The 22,684-nt window shown below is 35.6% G+C and overlaps 1 protein-coding gene across 3 annotated transcripts in view; it reads right to left on the reverse strand.

Annotated features, from left to right (window-relative positions):
* Window positions 1-22,684, reverse strand: part of STS (steroid sulfatase) — a 111,819-nt gene that overhangs the window by 80,508 nt on the left and 8,627 nt on the right. For all 3 annotated transcript variants that reach the window (XR_004745899.1, XM_035308701.1, XM_035348425.1), the window contains 4 exons: window positions 17,724-17,876; window positions 14,894-15,015; window positions 12,355-12,477; window positions 6,647-7,070 (listed from right to left, as the gene is read on the reverse strand). Coding sequence is in view for 2 of the 3 variants with exons in the window: in XM_035308701.1 (XP_035164592.1) it covers window positions 6,647-7,070; window positions 12,355-12,477; window positions 14,894-15,015; window positions 17,724-17,869 (815 nt within the window). In the remaining variant the exon portion in view is untranslated. The remainder of the gene's footprint in view (window positions 1-6,646; window positions 7,071-12,354; window positions 12,478-14,893; window positions 15,016-17,723; window positions 17,877-22,684) is intronic.

Consider the following 22,684-nt stretch of genomic DNA (forward strand, 5'->3'; position numbering starts at 1 on the left):
AAAAAAAAAAAAAAAAAAAAAAAAAAAAAAAAAAAAAAAAAACAGTAAAATTTAACCAATTAGTTTGCTATATATGTTGGACGTATTTAAAAACCAGGAACCTAGCAGGTTCTGGCTACAAGCATCTCTATCCATTTTACAAGCACATATTTAAAAGCCCTAATACAATTGCTATTCAAAAACATATAGGTATATGCGTGAAATATAATTACTTTCCTCATAAGGTCATAAGGAAGGTGATCAACTAATTAGACTATTATGAGGACCAGGGCTAAGCACACCGTAGTATTACTGACTGTGCCAAACCAAGTATACTAGCACATTTTCTCCTTTTCTCTCTTAGTCCTCTCACTAAGATTTATGACAAAATTTTCTGTAATTTACTGTGGTGTTTGCATGCATACAATCGGCACATAACACTACAAATATGCTGCATTTGTGTATGCTTTATCAAGGCAAAAATAGTCTTAAAATGCACACTAATATAAAGAAATATTTTCCTCTCACAGTAATGAACAGTCTCCATTGTTTTCAGCCTACTTCTTGAACAAAAAAAAAGTGCAATAAATAGACTCTCTGTAAATTTTGCTGTTCATGTGATCTGTCAACATGATATTTATGATCGGTTCCAGCAGGCTGTGAAAGCAAAGCTCAAATAAGAACATTTCCTTATGCATTATTTATAGAACTTAAAAGTGTGCAGTACTAACCGAATTTACTGCTATATGCTCTAACAGCATTTGTAGTACATTACACATACTGTAAATTTCAGTTGAATGACAAGAGCACTATCCAGAAAACTTGTCCAGATCTCAACTTAAGGCACACAGCTAATTACGGAGTATTTTTGGTTTTATTGACCATATTTTCCCTTGCCACCTTTGTGGTGGATAATACATGTGATTCATGTCAACATCAAAGAGAAACTATATATTTCCTCATGCAGTTGATGGAAGAACAATACAGATATGCATGAGCAAACTGTTTCTTTAAAATGAAAAAAAAATAAAAAATAAATCAAACTTCTAGCCATCAAGAACCTGAAAACAAAGTCTTTTAATAAAAGAGATTGACATGACATCAATACTTGACTCTCAAGAAAAATTAAGTAGGATTAATGTAGTACATTTATGATCCATTTTTCCTCTAATTGGTTGGATCTATTTTTGTGCAAGGTGCATGGTTAGAACTTTCTTTTCTTTACTGGCACAGGCAGCAGTGAAAAAACACAAAACAGGAAAATTTTATCCCAATTACTCACTTGATAGCTATATTTCTGACTTGATTTTTTTTTTCCATAAAAAGTTTCTGCTTTTCAAAAAGAAAAAAAGACCAAGCAATCACAGAATAAATAGAGTATTTTTCATGTGAAAAATGGGGAAAAACAAGAAGAATATTTGAATTCCCTTCATATACTTGTCCATATATCCTGTATTATCTTAATATTGATAAACACGAACAATTATAAAGCACAGATTCATAAAAAATAAAGACAATATTTTTAATAAAAGATACATTTAACATGAGATTGTATTTGTTGCTACTTGATATATGTGGAAACCTTTCACCACTGTAGCAACAAATAATACAGGAGACTTCTGAGTCAATTAAAAAGACCAAAAATGTCAGCATTTCAAATCAAAAAGAGGTATACTTATAAATTTAATATTTAATGTATATATAAATATAACACTGACCTTTTATTAAAGAACATTTCTGCAAGGCAGCTGATTTATTTTTTTACAACCATGCATTTGTTACTGCATGAGATTATCTTCAGCTTTTTCTTTAAACACAGTTCACTGAATTGAGAATAATGTATAATCCTAGGGTAAAATACCATAAAAATATACTTTGTACTCATAATAGTACATGCGCAATTCACTTTTCATGAAAACTGTCTTGTTCTAATGTCACAGAGATAATGCATACTTCATATCTGTATTGCTAAAGGAGAGTATCAAATGCTATTTTAAAGAGATAATAATACTGTTACTATTACTATTATTATTATTATTATTATTATGGAACTCATACAAAGATCAAACTTTCATGAAGAGGCATCTAATCAACGATTGATATAGAAAGGCACTAAATCATTCTCTTCTTTGCAACTCAAATTGACAGATTTTGATTGACAGCTTGCTGTCAGGTGGAGAAGTCTCACCTATTAATATCCTATAAAAGATCACAGGCAGCTAGCTATTTATCTCCTGCCAAAACTGCTTGAGGAGAATTATAACAGACTTCTTTTACTGTGACCTTGAAAACAGAATGACAATATCAGCTAGCAGGTAGGAGAGAAATTTGACATTAACAGCTTCTCTCTCCCGAACCACTTCAGTAAACAGCTCTTTCAGAAATGTATTGCCACTATCTTTTACACACTTCAAACACGGGGAACTTGAGTTTCAAAAGATCTCAGGCTCACTTACCCAAACCTACCAAGCAATTTTTCTCCTAACACAAATCACACAGTCTTTTCAATTTACTGAGTAGCCAGAAAGATTACATGCATCTGATATATGACATTCTTTAATGTATACTTAACTGATCTTGACTCCTCTGCATTCTATAATACTAGATTCTTCTTATTTAGGGTGAGGAAATTTTACATGACTCAAAGATTTAGTTCAGGCTTGAGCTGTAAAAAAAACAGCTTTAAAGGAGATGAAAGAACAAATTGCATCTAATCAGAAGTCGCCCTTCACATACAAGTCCTTAACTTTTTCCTGCTATTTTGCTCTAAGTATTTGCTCCACTGAAAATGTCTTGGGTAAAGGAAAAACTCCTTTGAAAATTCCTTCTGTTTGATTTCCTGAGTGCTGATATCCATCCAAGACCACTGCAGCAGAGCAGCAGGAGAAGGTGATGATTGCTGGCCTGTGGTTGTCAAATCAAGGGGTATTTCCAGTATGACTCAGTACTGGAAACTAGGTGGGAACATGGCATGACTCTAATTGTTCAGAGTGAATTCTACATTAACTTTTAATGTGATGGACAAGTAAGATCTTTCTGAACATTTTTTGCTAGATGTGAAATCATCCTCAAATTTCATCACAAAGTATACATATTTTTAACCCATTAGACTACTACAGAACCAGTGTACCAGTGAAGGTACTATGATTCACAGCAGGTGACTGTGAAAGCAGACTGCTTGGCTTTTCCTGAACAAGGCAAACACTGTACTTGGTAAAAATTTGGTTGATTTCAGAACTCTAACTTCAGTACAACCTGCCAACTGCCTAATCTTAACACCTAGTGATGCATAGAAAAACTCTAAAAGACAGTCTGCTAGAGTAGATGAAAATAAATCTACATATGTTTTGTAACAGTGCTTCAAGCACTGAAATAGAATACCTAAGAAGTAAATAAAAAAATTATTAACTGTCATCACAAACTTTTGAGTATTATGGCTATGTAATCTATTATAGGAAAAAAGTAAATCTGCATGAAAATTGCTCAATAACATCTTCACCATAGTTTTCAATTATAAACTTACAATGTAAATGCTTTTTCCAGAACTTATTCTTCATTAGGATTTTAAAAAACAAAATACTATTTGTGATCAGCTATCTGAATTTGTTAGAGAGAGATTCTGTAACATAATGTGGTATTTTTGTCTTGCTAGTATCTAAGATGTTAAAAACAGGTCTCTGGCATTTTCTGATTTGGATTGTTGGTGCAACCGGTCATCTATTAAAGGACATGTTGAAGAGACATGAGTGACAACCACGTCGAACTTAAAATTAAATAATTAGCATCCATTTGACTTTCAGATATACTGCAATGTCTAGAGAGTATTCAGATAGGTTTAAAATGTATACACACACTTGCTCATGGGAAAAAGTAATTAGAGTTAACATACAGTGAGCTGACCTGCCCATTTACAATTAGGGCGAGCAACTAAATTTGTATTTGTTTTTTCTAGATCCAGCACATATAATTGCATATGTTTTTCTGCATTATCATTTTTGAGCATTAAATATTGCATTTGCTATCTTTCGGTCTACCTAGGAGAAAAAGAAAATAGTAATACACATATACTAGACTAAGGAAGAGAAAATACAATATCAGCTTTCCAAAAAACAGACCGAAGAAAAGTAAGTATAACAGTGCATATGCTGTAAAGAAATTCTAAGAGGTATTGAAAAATATCGAAAGTAATGATTATATGTATGTTAAGAAGTCATATATCCAGCAGTATGACAGAAATAACTAGCAAGGAGAACAATGTCAGGAAATCCATTGCCTGAGCTCTGAAGAACTTGCAAATGTTAATTAGGTAATAGCTATAATAAACTTACATAGCTAAAATATATGTTTTATGCTGTATGCTGTATTTGTTATACACATAACTATACATGTATAAATTATAGAAAGACTACAGAGAAAGTACAAGTGCTGCTGACGATGGGAACTTCATCACATATTCATTATAAAGATAATTAACCAATTAAAACATGCGTAATAGTTGATGAGTTTTAGTTGGATGATAGAATGTATTAAGAACCAGAAAAAGTGGATGACTCAATTCTTCAAATTCATGATTCTTTAAACTATAGTATACTTGTGCACATAGGTTACTGCTGCACAGGACTGAAATTGCTACTTATATTACTGAAACAAAAGAAGCCTGTATTACAAATCAAGTGCTGAGCTGAATGAGTGGCTAAAAGAGGCTTGCTCACAGAAAGAAGTAGAACTGCAAGAATAACGTGGAGCAACCACAGCTTCCAAAAACATGGTGGTCCTTCGCTTTTCTGTCTGTCAGCTGTCTGTCTGTCTGCTGTTACAACCTGGTTGCTTCTTGATTGCCATTCCCATACAAACAGCCAAAGTCAGAAGATCAGTCACAAAAGCAATGGTCTGCTGGTGCACTAGAGTTGACAGGTATAAACTGTCAGAACCAGAATGTCAAAGCAAATATTGATTTTGTTGCGCACACTATTACATGGGGCAGATCAGTTCACCGTATATTAATCTAATTACACTTTTCCCCAGGAGCAAGTTTTATGGCCATATACTTTGCATGTGAAGTCACTACAGGGCACAGTTAAGATTGCTTGGATGCCCAAATTGCTTCTCAATACCTTAATATGTTTGGTTATTTTTTAATTTAACATGGACTCTAAATTGTCTGGGTTATAATTCTCAATATAATTGCAACTTTCCTGTAATGAAGTTTACTGTAAATTACCAATATATGCTATTAACCTTCACTTCAATGTTACGTAACTGTTGTCTGGAAAGTACTCTGAGAACTGGGGCCAAGTGCCCAGATAATGTAAAACCTTAACCTCCAGCTGAGTCAACAGAGCTATGCTGACTCAAATCATATGCTGTTTTGCCAGCTCTAAACACTAAGTTACACAATAACACTGTATGCATTATGAAAATTATTAAAATAATAGACTTACTTCTATTAGAGTTATTTCTTTTATTAGAGTTATTACCAGTGTAGTAGTATTCTAGTATTCATTCCCAATCTTGAACTCACCTGTTTTGGGGCTATCATTTTATTGACATTACAAAAGAAATCATTGAAAAATTCAGAGATGTCCAAAACATTATGAATCACTATAGAAACGTTATACATTCATAAACAAAGGGAAAAATTGCCAACATATAGTTAATGTGCTCAAAAGACATTTTAAATCATCAAATACTTGGTCACTAAGCAAATAACAAATCTCTCAAAAATTTTAGAAAACGTGTGTGCATGTGCTTGTGTGCTTTTGTAGTGAACAAAGTATTTGACTGTTAAGTTAGTTCGAATGTAGATGAGAAGGTATTTTTATCACCATTGACATGAGGAAATAATGATGCTTTAGTTTAGTTATAAATACTCATGATAATGTTGATTGTTGGGAAGATTTACTTAAAGAAATGTGATTTAAAAAACATTTTATTTTGGTATAGTGAGTAGAGATGGCCAAATCAAATATGTATAATGAGAGAAATGAAAAAAAAATGCAGTAAGAGATCAAGATTTCAGATAAGCATTTTTTTCTTGCTAACAGTCTTGATGACTACTGCATGCAGTCATTAAATCTAGAAAAAATAGCCCCTGATTAATTGGTATAAATTTTAATTCAGCAATAATACCATGTGAATATATTCACAGTTACTACTAGGTATGTAGTTTCATCATTTAATGCGTGCACTAAATCAAGGGTGAAGAGCAGTTTCTCATTCCAGAAAACTCATAAATTACAACCCTGCATTGCGCTTTCATATAATAAAGTCACACTGCAAAATACTTCTCATATTCTTGTTTAGATAAAATTCCAAAGAATTAACCCCCTAAAAATGTTTAAAATTTAATAGTTTTTTTTTTTTTCTGAAATGAATAAACATTAATAGTTTTTAATTTTTATAGAGAAAATAATGACATACCTTACAATAAAACTACAGAGATGGAGACAAAGCAGGAAGTGATGTTCTTACCCCATGCATATATACTATCCATTGGGAAACAGTCACTACCACTAAAAAAGATTAACTTCAGTCATTGTTTAAAGAAAAAAAGTGATACTATATCATGGCATATTCCTCTTGCCCACTAGTTCACATATTCTATTTTGTAGGAAGTGCTGTCATTGTGAAATGCCAGCATTAACTCGCAACACAGTTAGAAACCTACCTTCCTATAAACTGTACGGCTTCTGTTGTCAATCTCTGAGTAAGATTCTCATAGGATAATGGCTGCTGGATAATCTGATGGTCCCTCATTAAGAAGCAGTTCAGGTGTCGAAAATGGTAAAAGAAAAAAATCAAAATCGCAAGTGAAATAGCTGTTATTAACAGGCAGTAGCCCAGTGCTTGGAAAGGTACTTTGAGGAGGCCAACATAATGCACTACTGCCAAAGAGACCAGGGTGACTCCAAGGATTCGGACTGGGATGACAAGGTATTTCTGAACCCCTTTTAAAAATACGCTGCCTTGGCCAGGTTTGCAGTCTCTAAGATTGGTCACGGTGAGCCCATAAAAGTAATCAAATCCATGACTGAGGGGGTGGTGACAGAAGTCATTACTGCTTTCACAGTTCATCCCAAGATGCCATTTTCCTATAAAGAGAGGAGGACAGGGAGCATTTCTGTAGTTAAATCATCAAACTTAAAATGTGCGCTACTCCAAATATGAAACTGTCACTAGCTGACTGATACCCTCACCTCCCCAGCCCCAGCATTTATTGTGTGGATCCCTATTTTCTATATAACCTTTCTTAATACCTACATCAAAGACTTTGTTTCATGTCCGCTCTTTTTAGTTAGAAATAGTTTGGCAGAGCTCCTGATGGAGACCATTAAATTCTGAGCGGGCTAGCAGGTCACTGAAGAGCAACAGAGCTCTAACACAGCTTTGAAAATGAAGCCTTTGTGCATGTGTAGTTAAGTAGTCGTAAGAAAATAGTGTTTTGTAGTGGCTGCTGCTTTGTGAGGAGGAGCCAGTGTGAAGCTATGAAATATGAAATATCTTTTCTGAAATTTATCTGGCAAGTCATTCACTTAAAAAAAAAAAAAAAAACGTAACAAGAAATAAAACAAGAATAATGAAATTACAAAGACATTTACTATTTAAATGATTGCAAAGTCTCTGAAATTGCATTCTCCCTCACCATGTATATATATATATATACATGCACACTTTCATATATGAAAAAAATGGTAATGAGTAAATTGCCAGCAAATACTGCCTCTCACAGCAGTTTGTCTCATTAGGAAATTATTTTAATTCTGCAATAATGCTGGACACTGACACAAGGAAATAGTGAGTTTGATTCTCATTATAGTGGCATAATCTGTGTTCATGCTGATTAAAATAAGTATTGAGATAATTCATTCTGTGACTCAAGTACAACCCCTTACCATATGCTTATGCATTGATTAGCACAACGGACCTAACTTTTTGATAGCTGTTATGTAAATTCTAATGCAAAACAGAGAAAAATTCAAATTCAGTTATGCTTCTAACTATACTTTATGGTTATAGCAATGCTCTTTGGTATCAGCAACGAAATGTGTTGAATATTTGACAAAAATTTCAGTGTCACCTTCGATAAAATAGGTAATATATATTGCTGGGCCAAATTTTATCTATTCTTTCTAATTTAAATAACTAAATATGTGCAGTGTTAAGTCAGGGTATGTGATACTGGAAAAACTAAAAACCCAACCCCAGTAAGCCCTCAACCCTACTGCTAGATACACTTGGTAGAAAATATGTGAAAGAAATAAAGCACATTTCCCTTTCCCTAACCATACCGGCAAAAGCTCTTATGCATTTATAAGAAAAGAGTTTTGATGCAGGCAGTTCTGGGCATCTCCTGGGCCTAAAGAGCAGCACTTCTGCCTTTGACAATGACAAATGAGGGTCAGCAGTATCAAAGAGGATGAAGATGAGGGTTAGTTCTATTTTTTGAATCAGTATACAGCACGTGGGCTCAGTATCATTATTTCTCTTTCACAAATGGCAAAACTAAGGTATGACATGGGAATGACAGTTGCCGAAGTTCACTCATCATCAGAAATTTACCTAACTGTCTTTATGAAATAATTGTAAAGCCAGATGTCTAGCGAGTTCAGCATCAAACTATTCTCACAAGGTTGGATGAATGAAATAAATATAGTGGCTTGCAACCATGAATGTACAGAAAGTCTTAAAGCATTTAATTTTTAATTTCCTGCCTTTATTTATCAAATTCAAAGCACCTGAAATGTAGGGAAAAAAAGTATGAGATAGAAACCTAAACAAATAAAATACATTTTCAAGGTCATTTATTATGATACAAATAAACTTGTTTAAACTGGAGCTCAGTAAAATTAGACATTGCCAGCCAGGACAGAAGAATCTTGTAACAACACATTAAGGATGGGGGACAATATAGGACCTATTTTTACCAAAAGGTTTTTTTTAGCAAGCACAACAAATTCTTCAATATCAAGATGAACTTATGCTTCAGAAAATATTTGTTCAGAAGCAACTTAAGATAAACAAAGGAGAGCAGGCTAGCTGGGCCTGGAATGGAAGCATGTGTTCAAATTATACTAGCAATTGTGACTGAAGGACACAATTGCCATTTTTAAAAGGCTGATGAGGTAGAGTGTTTTGATAGGTCCCATGCTACTCTGAAAAAGCAAGTGATGATTGGGTCCACAGTAAATTTATTTTGCTTTTTTGACTTCATTTTTCATCATCTTTGCCATCCTTGTTACAATGCTCTCACATCTCTCCTAAAGTCAAGCTGCATAGTTTGGATGTTTCAGACAAGCATTAGACAAATTTCAACATATTCTACCAAGCTTCTGAGAGAAGTTTATGCTGCTAATTGCACATTATGAGTACCTTACTTGTTTGAGACCTACGCTTTTTTCACTCACCTTCTGTCACTATTAACATATCTGCAGAGCACAGGTAATGCAATGAAAGACAAATAGACGAGAAGGAAGTCCTTTTCAGCTAAGAAACCTCATCTGGAACTCAGTTATTCAGAATCCAGAATGCTGGGCAGGCTGCCATAATCCATGTTTTCCCTCTACTTTTCCCTCAGACAGTTGAAAAGAGCCGTCTGAAGACTGGTTGTATATGCTGATAATCTTTCTTTTTGTATAATTTTGTGCTCTTCAGATAAATGATAAGATACAAGATGCAGACCAAGATGCAAACAAAAATATTTTATGTGCTCAAAGAAATGTTTTTAAATTAAATACATAGCAGTTATAATAATATAAAGTATACATGTAAACATTATTATTTTAAGATTTTAAGCTGTTCTGTTAAAAACAAAACAGCTCCATTAATTCTACTGAATAGATTCAGACAGTCTTGTATTTCTCACTACTGTGAGAGTGTGTCCAAATATTACAACATCTCATTCTGGTGGAAAGTTACAAAACCCAATTTATCAACTAGTATTTTAACTTTGAAGATAAACTATATAGGTGGATTTAAAATTTATTTGGATGCTAGAAAACACATTGAATAACAATTGTAATTATGTATAGCTGTAGATAAAACAATATAAATGTATTTATAGCAGTAGTTAAAACAATACCCATCTACTTTCAGTGCAATTTCTGGATTATAAGTAGCTGTTCCCCACAAAATGTAATAATTTCTTGTTACTATCCAGGATCCTTAACTGGTGAGATAGTAGAAATTCAACATATCTGCACTTTTTGAGAAAACTTGGTTTTGTTGCAGATCTTCTGAATTTGTCTGCTTCTGCCAGATCTATTGGATGTCACCTTCTGTGTGTCACAGGGGAAAAGCAATGAGGCAAAAAAGTGTATACATAAAATAGATTTATAGCTAAAATATATTAAGGGATGTATCAAGCAAGAGGAAACATATTCAGAGAAGGGGAAAAAAAATAAAAATACAAAGGAAAATGCCTTAAGAGAGGGAAAAACAAAAACATCCTTAGAGAGTAAAGAGAAGAGAAACTTGGTGGGGAAAAAAAAAAAAAGAAAAAAGGGATGGCACACAGGTCTGAGGAATAGAAAGGCTTCAAATTATCCTTATGCCAATCCATCACTAGAGCAGGATTTGACAATTAATTGTTTGGGAACTGCTGAGTTAGACTGAACAAAGACTCCCTGACCTAGAATAAAACGATGTGATAAGAATGCCAGCAGAGACAGAAAATGGGCTGGTTGGGAATCAGAGTCTGCCTATCTAGTCTTCAAATCTACATATCTTTTCTTTTTGTCATTTACATATGCTTATCCTTAATTTTAATACTCTTCTTGATTTTTTGGAAGTGTTCATTATACTCTAAGGGTATGGTAATATTACATCTGATGGTTTCATAGCTATCATTCAGGCCACTTGGAAGAACTGTTCGTTAAACATCATGGAGATAGCTTCTGGAGGTCTAAGTGGCAAGCTGTCATATTGCAGTGACAGTAGTTAAAAAAAGAACATTAACTAGGTCAGCACCCCCAAATGAGTTGCATTACAGTGCTTGTTACAACTGTAAAAATGCTTTTTTTTTCAGTCTTCTTTAATTGAATATGGATCAATAGGAGATAACTCCATCATGAACATGACAGAATATATATATTTTTTCTACTATGGTTCAAATATACATACACTAATTATATTTCTGTTAAGATATTCTGTATTCTGTTTTTCTGTTTTAAATCTGTCACGATGTGAAGGTATGTTATACCTTCTAAGACTAGGGTATAGCTAAGTACGATCTTTTAGTTAGGAACATCAACATTGAATTATCTACATAATATTGATATTTTTAAAATACTGGCATGAATGGCTAGCCTTGCTAAACAGTTAGATTTTTAAACAACAATTACCCCCCAAATTACAAGCTTTTGATGTTTTCAAAAATAACACTGAGTGCATTCATCTTCTATATGAATGTAGTAACATTCGTGCATGATGTTCTCTAACCAACTATTTCCTGGCAATTCCAGTAAAGATATCACAGAATCACAGAATCACAGAAATGTAGGGGTTGGAAGGGACCTCGAAAGATCACCGGGTCCAGCCCCCCTGCCAAAGCAGGCTCCTCAGAGCAGGCTGCCCAGGTAGGCGTCCAGACGGCCCTTGAGTATCTCCAGAGAAGGAGACTCCACAACCTCTCTAGGCAGCCTGTTCCAGTGCTCCGTCACTCTCTCCGTGAAGAAGTTCTTTCGCATGTCGGTGCAGAACTTCCTGTGTTCTGTTTTGCAGCCATTGCCCCTTGCCTATCCCCACAAACCACTGAGAAGAGGTTAGCTACATCCTTCTGTCTCCCACCCCTCAGATATTGATAGACATTGGTAAGATCTCCCCTCAGTCTCCTCTTCTCCAGGCTGAACAGACCCAGGTCTCTCAGCCTGTCCTCATAGGAAAGATGCTCCAGGCCCCGTATCATCTTTGTGGCCCTCCGCTGGACTCTTTCCAGGAGATCCCTGTCTATTTTGTACCGGGGAGCCCAGAACTGGACACAGTACTCTAGGTGAGGCCTGACCAGGGCAAAGTAGAGGGGGAGGATCACCTCCCTTGACCTGCTGGCCACGCTCCTTTTAATGCACGCATATGACATATTAATATTACATATGATCATTATGTAATATTAACTGTATTTCACAAAAATCTGCTTAAATGTAAGCAATGTGGAATAAGCCAGTGGCAAAATTAGAAAACAAAAACAAAAACAAAAACACAAAAATGATTAGAGTTTTGAATATACACGGCAATGTGCTCAATTTTCTGTTAGAAATGTAAACTTATTATGCTGTGGAGAAAAAAAAAAAATAATGCAGACCTTTAATAGTCTATGCGGAACAATAATGTTCTTTTGATTCAAATGAATGAAAAAAATGCTGTGTAGTTACGCAATCTTACCTATTAGAGCTGTTGCATAACCTCTTTGCTTCAGGAGTTTTGAAAATGTTATTTCTTCAGAAGGAAGTCCCCCAGAAGAAGCAGAAAATAAGAAGACACCAACTCGTGAGAAGGCAGCCATTCCTAAATATAATGAAAATGAATGAGACTTAGATGATAGAGTGAAACAGTTTTCATTCATTCTTTCTGCATACACATTTTTGCTTTAAGTGGTATCACTTAAATGACATATTACTAGCAGTCATTGTGAAATGCAAGTGGGAGATACTATCATCCATTTAGTGAGTAAAGTCTTTCCTGTATTTTCACCTGAAATTGAGAAGTGGAGAAAAAGAAAATACTCTGGGTCTAACTGTGGGGGCAGCCATCACATAAAGAGCTGCAAGCCTTTCTGTAGGTATTCTAAAGTATAAAATTACTGGAAGAAGTTGAGCTAGAGTAACTTATTTTTGGATTGGAGCTGAGGACTAAGCGAGAGTACTCCCAAATTTTACTCCCCAAACTCCCACTTTCCTCAAATGTGTTTTTCTAGGTGATCTTAAGTTTATTTGAGAGAAGTCAGTTAAATGAGGGCAGTTATACAGCTAGGCACACAAATATCACGAGGTCAGAAAAGAGGAAGAGAGTCTGACTCTGGACTCAGCTAGGACACTCAGCTTTGATAGGAAAGGACCAGCGCTCCATGAACCAGTGCACGAACACACATGATTAGTCAATACAGTCCTGAGTGTGTTAAAGCGGCATCAGGCATCAGCTAGTACAACATCTAAATAAAGCACAGTAATGTCTATACACTGTGAATCTGAGAAACACAAGCCTGAGCTTATAGGCTATTCTCAGGATGAGGAACTTGAGAGCTCAGGTTCATGAAAATTAGATCACTAGGATCCCAGATGAGAGTTGGCTCAGAGTACAGACAGACAGAACACAAGGTATCTATGCAAATCTGTGCAGATGTATCTTCAGGAAGTCTGAATTATGCAACTTGGATGATTACAGTGCCAAAGTTACATGATTGATGTAGACAACCAGAATCTTCCCTCAGGTATCCATTGTGGTTACAAGAAAAAAAGACTTGTTAGACTAGTTTATTAAAGATATCTCAACCTACCTTTCAAATGCTGACTACAGTTTTTCATCCCAGCCAGCAAAGTCAGTTTTATTGATCGATGGTTTAGGCAGCTTTAGTAAGCTATACATATCTATACTTCATTTCAAGGTGTACTTTGATCTTTCATAACTGAAATCAATATAATTCCTTTAAGTTACATGGAGTCTTACATTTCTATCTTCTTTTTCCATACTGTGATTCTAGTACCTTCTGCAATAATTCTATACTAGTTCTTCACTGGTGTTTGAAAAGCCTGTATTTAGCAATTTCATAATTTGAGATGAAGCTCAATTTTCCACATACATGGAAATGACTAGTATGGCTGAGAACAGATCAATTAAGAAAAAATATCAGTTCAAATGCTAATTTTTCATACGTAATAACAAGGATCATAATGGAAGGTGACCTGTGGCTTTACCTATAGTAAATATTAATAGCAATATAGCTGTAAAAGGTATACAAAATTTTCCTTTGCAGCTGAATGTAATGGAAAATATAGCAAGTTATATTAGCTGGCACTTTTGCAGAAGCTTGTTACTTGATTTGAATGAACATGAACGTATCAAGTAGGCTCCAGAGTCTTGCTTTGCTTTCATTCCCAGAAGCAAGGACAGGATGTTTTATCACTAATGAACAAGTGATCTGATTAATGTATAATGATCCTTGCTAAAAATGATGTTGAGGGAATGTTAAAGTTGCATGGCTAAGCACTGAGGGGCTCAGTCCCAGAACACTAAAATAAACAGACTGGTTCTATATTGTCTCAAATGGACTTTGGTTTTAAAAGTAATAGAAGTTACATGTATTCATAGGGTACTTAACAATGTATCTGGGAAGATATGGAATAAATGGAACAAAAATACTTATTATTCCCAGTTTTAAGGGTTTGTGGAATATTTTAACAAACCAACTTTTTTTTTTTCTTCCCATAACCAATTAGTCTAAACCAAAAGGTTTCACACAAACAGAAATATTGCAGCAGGAGAATTTAAACTGGTTTCTTCCCTTGTGTCTTGTTAAACTCATCTCTGTGATGTTCAATACTCAGCTGCCACCAACACCCTAGGAGAATCCTAAACAAAACCGAGCAGGCAAAGAGCTCACAGCTCACAGACAGTGGATGAAGTCAATGGAATTGGCTGCTCCTTCCATTGAATAATGACAATCCATTTTTTTCCTCAATATTTTTTTAAAAAATCTTTTTCTCAATAAAAAGCTATATTGTTGTGTGAAGTCTTCAGAAGTGAGATGATTTCCCATTGTGTAAGATTTCAAATGTTGACCAACTTTGCTGAGCTTGATTAAATACTGAAATGAGTACTTAACCTGGTAAAGACAGGTTAAGACAGGAAAAAAATGGCAGGGAAAAAAGCACATTGTTTACTCGAATAAAATATTATATATATAAATAAAATATTCAAATTTTACCTGATCTGATAGGGTATCTCCCTGTCAGGAAAGCTGCCCTGCTTGGAGTACACAGTGGGGATGCTGCTATATGCTGAGTAAGTGTCACTCCTTCCTTTGCTAGCCTGTCAATATAAGGGGTTCTAGAAAAAAAAAAAAAAAGCAATTGGAAAAAAAAAAAAAAGAGAGAGAGAGAATACACAGATATGATTATTTGGAAATGGGCATGGCGAGATCAAGGCATCTGAGGCAAAAACTACCAGGAAAATCAAGTTAAGACTATTGTATTCAAATTATCAAAACCATGATGGTCTTGCAATATCATATCAAATATTTTTATACTGAGTGTCAACGCCAAACTGAGACACCATGGCATTGTGCCACAAATCTTTTTCCCCTCTTTCACCTGCTCTTTGTGGTCAGTACTATACTGTGACACATGGACATGTTGTATTTCAACCCTTTTTAATTCATTCCTTGAACCATGATTTTAACTCTGTTATATGGCCTTTCTGCTTCTGCAATAGGGTGGGAGAGGCTGAAGAAAAGTGGTGCTTCCTTATTTCATATTTAGCGGCATTTCTCCCTTTCCCCAGTGAAGTTTTTGGGTATGTGGTGTGATCTGATATTAAGAGAGATTCAAATAGTCGTGAGTTGGTACTAGACTCTATATTAATGATGTTTACAGATTAAGTCTGTAATATTAGATCCAGAAGAACATCCAAGTTTCCATATCTGCAAGGCAGTTTTCCGTATCTGCCTTGTCTGTGACCTGGCTCAACATGTAGATCAAAGCTGGTTGCTGCAGGAATAAATCTACGGCCATAATTCTACAATAAGAAAACTACAAATACAGTGGCCAGGAGCTGCAGCATGCTCTGGTAGGTCCCTGACCTACTAGACTAATGACCACGATCTCAAGGAACACTAGTCCCTTCATCATTTAAGCTTGGATACAGTCAGAAACATTAATTTTCCAACAGAAGTTTTGCTATCAGCAACATCACATATAGATAACAAGCAGTATGATGCAGTTTAATATTCCAAAGATTTAATTCTGAACTATCACATCAGAGAGTTTAGTATTTGAACTGTTCTGATCGTTGCGTGTGGAGTGATCCAAACAACAGTGTTGTATATACTCTTTTCCTTGTTTAAAACTAGAAAATGTAACATGGGTTCTTTTTGTTTAGTTTGCCTTACGTGAAGTTTTCACTTCCAAAAAACTTCAACAGAAACAAGAGTATTTAACACATGACAGGATGGTACTTGTAGTCTGAAGGTTTTTTTTTAAACTTGGTAAAAGCTTCATTTTGCACCACTGAAATACAGCAACTAGACAAAACTTGTGCTTTTTAAACAACCATCATACCCAAGTTTGTAGTAAGGATCATAGTGGGTAACACTGCTAAATTAATCAAGTATATTAACATTGGGTTTAATTAATTTAAATGACTACAGCACAAAGATAAATGAAGAAAAAAAAATCAGCACTTCATTTCCAATTAGACAGTGAGAAGGTCATTTCAAATCACAAGAGTGCTTCAAAACATGGTTAATTCATATTTGTGCCAAATAATTTTAAAAATAGTTGATTTTATTTTGCTTTTCTGTACCTACTCACATTGGGTTTCCATATTCAAGGTTTTGGTGGTGGTGGTGGGGGGGTGCTGCAGAGGTGGTCTCTGGGAGCAGAGCCCAGCAGCTGCCCCGTGTCAGACCAGAGCCAGCTTGCAGACCCCAAGGTGTGTGCAGCAGGAGGGCAGGAGGTGCTCCAGGCAGGCAGCAGCAGTTCCCCTGCGGGCTGTGGAGAGGCCCCTGGTGGAGCAGGCTGTCCCCCTGCAGCCCATGGGTCCCACATGGAGCAGATCTCCACGCTGCAGCCCATGGGTGGAGGAGCCCCCGGTGGAGCAGGTGGATGTGGCCTGGAGGAGGCTGCGGCCCATGGAGAGCCCTTGCAGGAGCAGGCCCCGGGCCGGAGCTTCAGCCTGTGGAGAGGAGCCCACGCAGGAGCAGGGAGTCTGGGGGCAGATGCCACCCGTGGGGGACCCGTGCTGGAGCAGTTTGCTCCTGGGGGAGGGGTGGACACTGTGAGAACCCTGGAGCCGTGTGGGAGCAGTTCTTGAAGAGCTGCTGCCTGTGGGCAGCCCCCGCAGGCTCAGCTGGGGAAGGACGGCATCCCGTGGGAGGGACCCCACGGGGAGCAGGGGCAGGGAGTGACCGTGAGGGAGCAGCAGGGATGAAGCGTCAGGGACTGACCACAGCCCCCGTTCCCTTTTCCATTGTACTTCATGAGGGGAGGACATAGAATAAGGTGGATGAGGGGTAGGTGTTTTGTTTTTAGTTTCTCACTGCTCTAGTTTGCTAGTGATAGGCAATAAATTATATTAATCTCTTTTATGCTGAGTCTGTTTTGCCCATGGTGGTAATTGTTGAGTGATCTCCCTGTCTTTATCTCAATTCATGAGCCTTTTTTCATATTTTCTTCCCGTCCTTTTGTGGAGTGGGAGTAAGAAAGCAATGTGGTGGAGCTTAACAAACCATCAGTGTGAAACCACCACAGTTGCTCGCTAAATTCTGTTTATGATGCAACTTTTCAGCAAAGTGAATGCATCAGCTGCCTTTTTGTTCTATTTACAAAAAAAAAAAAAAAAAAAGAGAGGGAGAACAGGTTGAATATTCTATTCTGTGGAAAGATTATTAACTTTTGAAACTTCTAAATTACCTATTACAATCTCTGCTTTTCCTTTTTTTTTATTTTTTTTTTTATTTTTTATTATTATTTCTTTTATTTTACAAATACATAGAATTAAATATAAAGCTATGACTCCCCTCAGACATATCATCATACCTTAAGGTTCTGTTCCCATAACATCCCAGGTCTCCAATACCGAGATCATCAGCCATCAGTAAAACGACATTGGGATTTGAAACACTGTAGGTATGGACACTGTTTATGGCATACTGGCAAACTGTTAGAAATAAAAGGAGTCTCATCTTCTTCCTGGTGTATAAGAACAGGAGGAAAACATAACATACATAGAACTTTTCTTTTTAAAATTAGACTGTTAATCTAATGCAGTCCTATTATTGCCCTGGATTCAATAGGAAAAAAATAAATAAATTAGATTCTCCATTTTTATTTGGTTTCTTTTTCTTAAGAGATTTTTAACATTATTTTCTCTGTCATATTTTTTTAAATTAAAAATGCATCTTTTAATATACAGCTCATCACTCCTTCCAAATCTTTACGAAGATGAAGCTTTTAAATAAATAAATAATAAATAAATACACAGCAAATAAGTTTTGATTTTTTTAAAACTTTAGGTATAAATGTGATTTAACACAGAAACTTAAATAATTTAGAAACAAAATTTTCAAGGTTCACTGCAGAAAAAAAGCTCATCAATTTTACTACTGAAGTAAGTGACTGAATTTTTCTTCAACAAGGGGAAAAAATCAGCTCCAGTTTCTTGTCAGAAATAAATATTATAGCAAAGGGGATAAAGGGATGCACTAACAAATTACTAAAATGATTGTTTCAGAAGAAAAAAAAAATATTCATAAACATCAGGGCCTATAGTAAAATTATGTAAAAATATTTGATATCATATCACATTGTTCTACAAACAAAGCTCATGCTTTATCCAACTTCAAACAGGAAGAGGACTGTACTGCACACAGTGCTACATACAATTATATTCTTTTATGCCAAGAGCACAGTTTATTTGTAGATGTGCGTGCTATGAATACTACTTTACCTAAACAGGGACTTGTCAAATCTCTGCTTTAAACTGCATTAACTATGCCCTGGCTGAACTTGAGCGTCTCAGGCTCTGATGGACTATGGCAGATATAACCATTAAAAGAGAACTGAGACTCTCTTTTGCCCCTAGTAATTCTGTTATCTTTTCTGGATTCAGGCAGCCTTTTTTCAAACACAAATGAGGCACGAATCCCACCTGCACAATGGATTACGCTGGGACAGAATTGAAAGTGGAGGAAACCTTCCAGGTTCTGTTGGGGTAGGAATTTGAAAGTGAGAGTGAAAAAAGGAACTAGAATCAAGAATTTCCAGAGAGAATGGGGACAGCAGGTCAAGAAAGAAAAAGCTGTAAATCAGTGAGCTATGGCAGATAAAAGTAACTGGGGAGAAGATAAAGAAGCCAGAACTGGAAGAGCCTGTACAAAGAAACTAAACATCAAGGGAGTCAGATTCATAAATCAGCGAGGTGTGGTGGGTAAAAGTGTCCGTAAAGACAAAGTAGTCAGAACTGGTAGAGCTTGCTCTGACTTGAATAAAAAGCAAGGAAGGAAACTTGAGACCCAGCTGGAATGAGAATTACAGTCTCAAATCAGGAGAAATGTTAGAGGGTTTAAGAAGCTGGAAGGGATATTACAACAATGGATAGACAAAGAAACTGAGGAAAAGAGTTGTGAGAAGTAGGAATATGTGGGATGAAAAAGCAGAGAAGCTATGACTAAAGAAGAAGAAAGGAACTTGTTGGAAAGAGACTCCACAGATAAGACTTGGGGCTGACAAAAATGAGAAGAGATCAAGATACTGGGGATGAAAAAGACTTCAGGTTCCCAATATTGCCCTTCTGTGAGACAGTATAGGTGCAAAAAAGATTTAAACTCTTTTAGTGCCTATTCACATACAAGTAAAACACTAATAAGTATATTAGCTATTTTTAACTACTTACTTTAAAACCCATTGACCTGACTTTGATGCCAGTGCTTGGGGTTTAGACTTAGCTGACCACACCTAAAGATCCTCGCAGCAGCTGAACATTACATGGTTCATTTTTGGGACACAATCTATGTTCTTTCAGACATGGAAAATACACACACAGACTTTAAAACACTAAACACGGTTCTGCTTGGCTGGATGCATTTAACCAACCCTTCCTCAAGTTACAATACTAAGGAAAAGGTGTAGCACCTTTCACAGTGCACTTTTAACCTATGGAGTAGGTTTACCTTTCTTCCCTGAAAGGATAAGCAAATGTGACTTGCTTCCCATGTGATGTAAGTTAACACCTAACACACTGATCACAGGAACAACCTAAGTAAGAATCTTATGTTCCTGCTGTTCAGACTGTGAGGGACATTGGAAGGGGTAAGGTATATGTTGGTGACACTTCATACAGGCACACAGGCATTCACAGGACCTGCACATTTACTTCACAGAATCACTAAGTGCCCTCAGTACTGCAGTAGGCTTCACGTTGTCTGAATAAAACCTAGAAATATACACTCCTGCCACGAATAAAACCATAATTTTCAGGCACCAAGCTAGATGGTTTTGTAAGTATTACAAATAGTAATCTGAAAGTTTAATTCAGCTGATATAAACAAAACATCCCTTGTTTTAATTGGAAGGTACGGAGCTATGGAAAGTGGTATTTTTGAGTATGTATGGGGTCTTTAATCACCAATGAACAGAAAAAAATAATTTTCCTTTTACAGAGCAGAGTTACTGTTAGAAGGCAGAGTAGCAGCTGTATTTTATTTTCTAGAATTAAATAGTGAAATATTTTAGAACTGAGCTAACTACTATTTACCTGAATTTTAAAGATATCTCAAATCTGGAATAGAAACTAAAATCAGTAGGATAACAGATTATTCACTGAAATACACAAGAAAATTAATCACTTTTAAGGTCAAATTTTAATATCTCCTGCTGTATATTTTATATAGCCTCTTAATAGGATATTTTAGAATAGAAAATTTATCCTGAAAGTGTATCTGTAGAGGATCTCACACTTCGGACTGTTTGCTTCCACCTGATAGTGAAGTGAAATCAAGGAAACAGAAAAAAAATAATCCAAACAACTCTGATTTCTCTGATGCAGTCTCTCCACAGCAGACCTGCATGCATCTTGAAGGGATGTGCATGAGAAGCAAGAAAAATTGGATGGATGAAATTGAGTGGAACAGACCACAGCAAAGAAATATGGAGCAGAGATATGATAAGAATGGAGCTCTGAGAATGTAGCGGTACATCTGTGTCACACAAGAGTGAAAAGTAAGCCAAACACAGAGAGAATGATTACACCAAATCAGATGAAGCTTTCAACTAGCCTTGTATTTGTTCTCCAACATCTGCCAATACAAATGTTTACAGAAAGAACACCAGAAACTTGGCAAGTATATTCTTCTAGTAACGTAGCCTACTAGCTTTTGGAAATCAGTATTTAGGGTATTTTGGATAGGAGAGCACTCTCTCCTGTCCAAACCAGGGATTCAGTAGGCCTCCGTGGATCTTTTTTTTTTTTCCTTCATGAATTTATTTTAATCTGTTTAGAACCAATTAGCATTTCTTGTGTCTTTTGTTTTTCATTGAACTAATTTGCCTTTTTGACTTCCACAACATTCTTTATATGTTGATCTTTGAAGGCTTTATATTCTAGATTCAGGTGTCAACATCATTCCTTAATTGCATATAGGACATATAAGGGCAATTTTGAATCTCTGCTTCATTACCCCAGGGTATAATAGAAACAATGGTACCTCCCGTCTTACGAAGGTGGCTGCTAAATTGTGTAGATTTAAAAAGGTGCTTTATTTCCTATAATGAAAGTCATATAAGAATTTGGATTTCACACATGCTGTTTCAATCTACAGTAATTTAATTACTGCATGTAAACATCCATACGTGTATACATTGATGTGTCCATATACACGTCTGCACATGCATGTCAGTGTATATACACACATCCTACTTTTTCTACAAATCTTCAAATTACATTATTGGGATTCTAATACATATTTTTAGTTTGTATTTTTGTTTTTAAAAATAATAAATGATTAAGAACCAATGGACAAAAACAAATAATAGATATTATCCATTATTTATTGATATTTCATATGGATTTATTAAACATGTCTTTTAAATTCCAGTTTTCTTAAAAAAAAAAAAAAAGTTGGCATATCATAGACAAACTGAAGACTTGTCTTTTTTTCAAGATAATTGGCTGAAGATATGGCTCACTGTTTCATCCTTATCCTGCATCTCTTACAAGAATGATTATATGAAAATCTTTCAAACTCCTCTTCCCAATCAAATCATCCCAGCATTTTTATGTAGCCTGATTAAGTGATTTATCTTTAAAGTACTCTTTTTAATATCACAGAACCCTCTGAGAAAATGCTTAATACACTTTATCCTTGAAGGTACAGTATTTTCTGATGAAATAAGCAAGATTTAAAGATATTCACCTGATTAAAAAATGCTGTGCTATCTTTAAGCAGTATGCAAAAAGATTTTATCGTACTTAACTGAATGTCAGAGCTCCAAAAATTTCCCTAAGTGTCATAACTACACTGTAAACAAATTACAAGATGACCCTGCCTCCTCTAAATATCTGAAAGAGAACTCTAAAATTCTGCAAAGAGAAAATTCCTCAGCTTCAAGAGAAACATAAGAAAAAATCTTTAAATTTTAACAAATAATACTATTATATACTATTAATAACCTTCTGTTATTAGTTTAAGATTCATTCAAATGCCTCAGTTAATTCCTCTCTTACAAGCCAGTAATAATCTGTTGCATCTTTTATGTTGTAAGACCTTGACAAGAGAAGTAAAACTATAACCTTTTGGCCTGTCCTTTTGGCCTACATTAACTTAGACAAACACTACTTTGCATTTGCAACAGACTAAGACCATGCAATAAGTCAGTTATGACATCCTAGCTATTAAGTCAGTCTCAGATATTATTGCTTTTTTTTTTTTTTTTTGTACATAATGTACAGAAATGAAAACCCGTAAATTAGTAAAAGCTGTCTCACTGTAAGACAGAAATTT

The sequence above is a fragment of the Oxyura jamaicensis genome, chromosome 1 (genome assembly GCF_011077185.1).
Source record: "Oxyura jamaicensis isolate SHBP4307 breed ruddy duck chromosome 1, BPBGC_Ojam_1.0, whole genome shotgun sequence".
NCBI lineage: Eukaryota > Metazoa > Chordata > Aves > Anseriformes > Anatidae > Oxyura > Oxyura jamaicensis.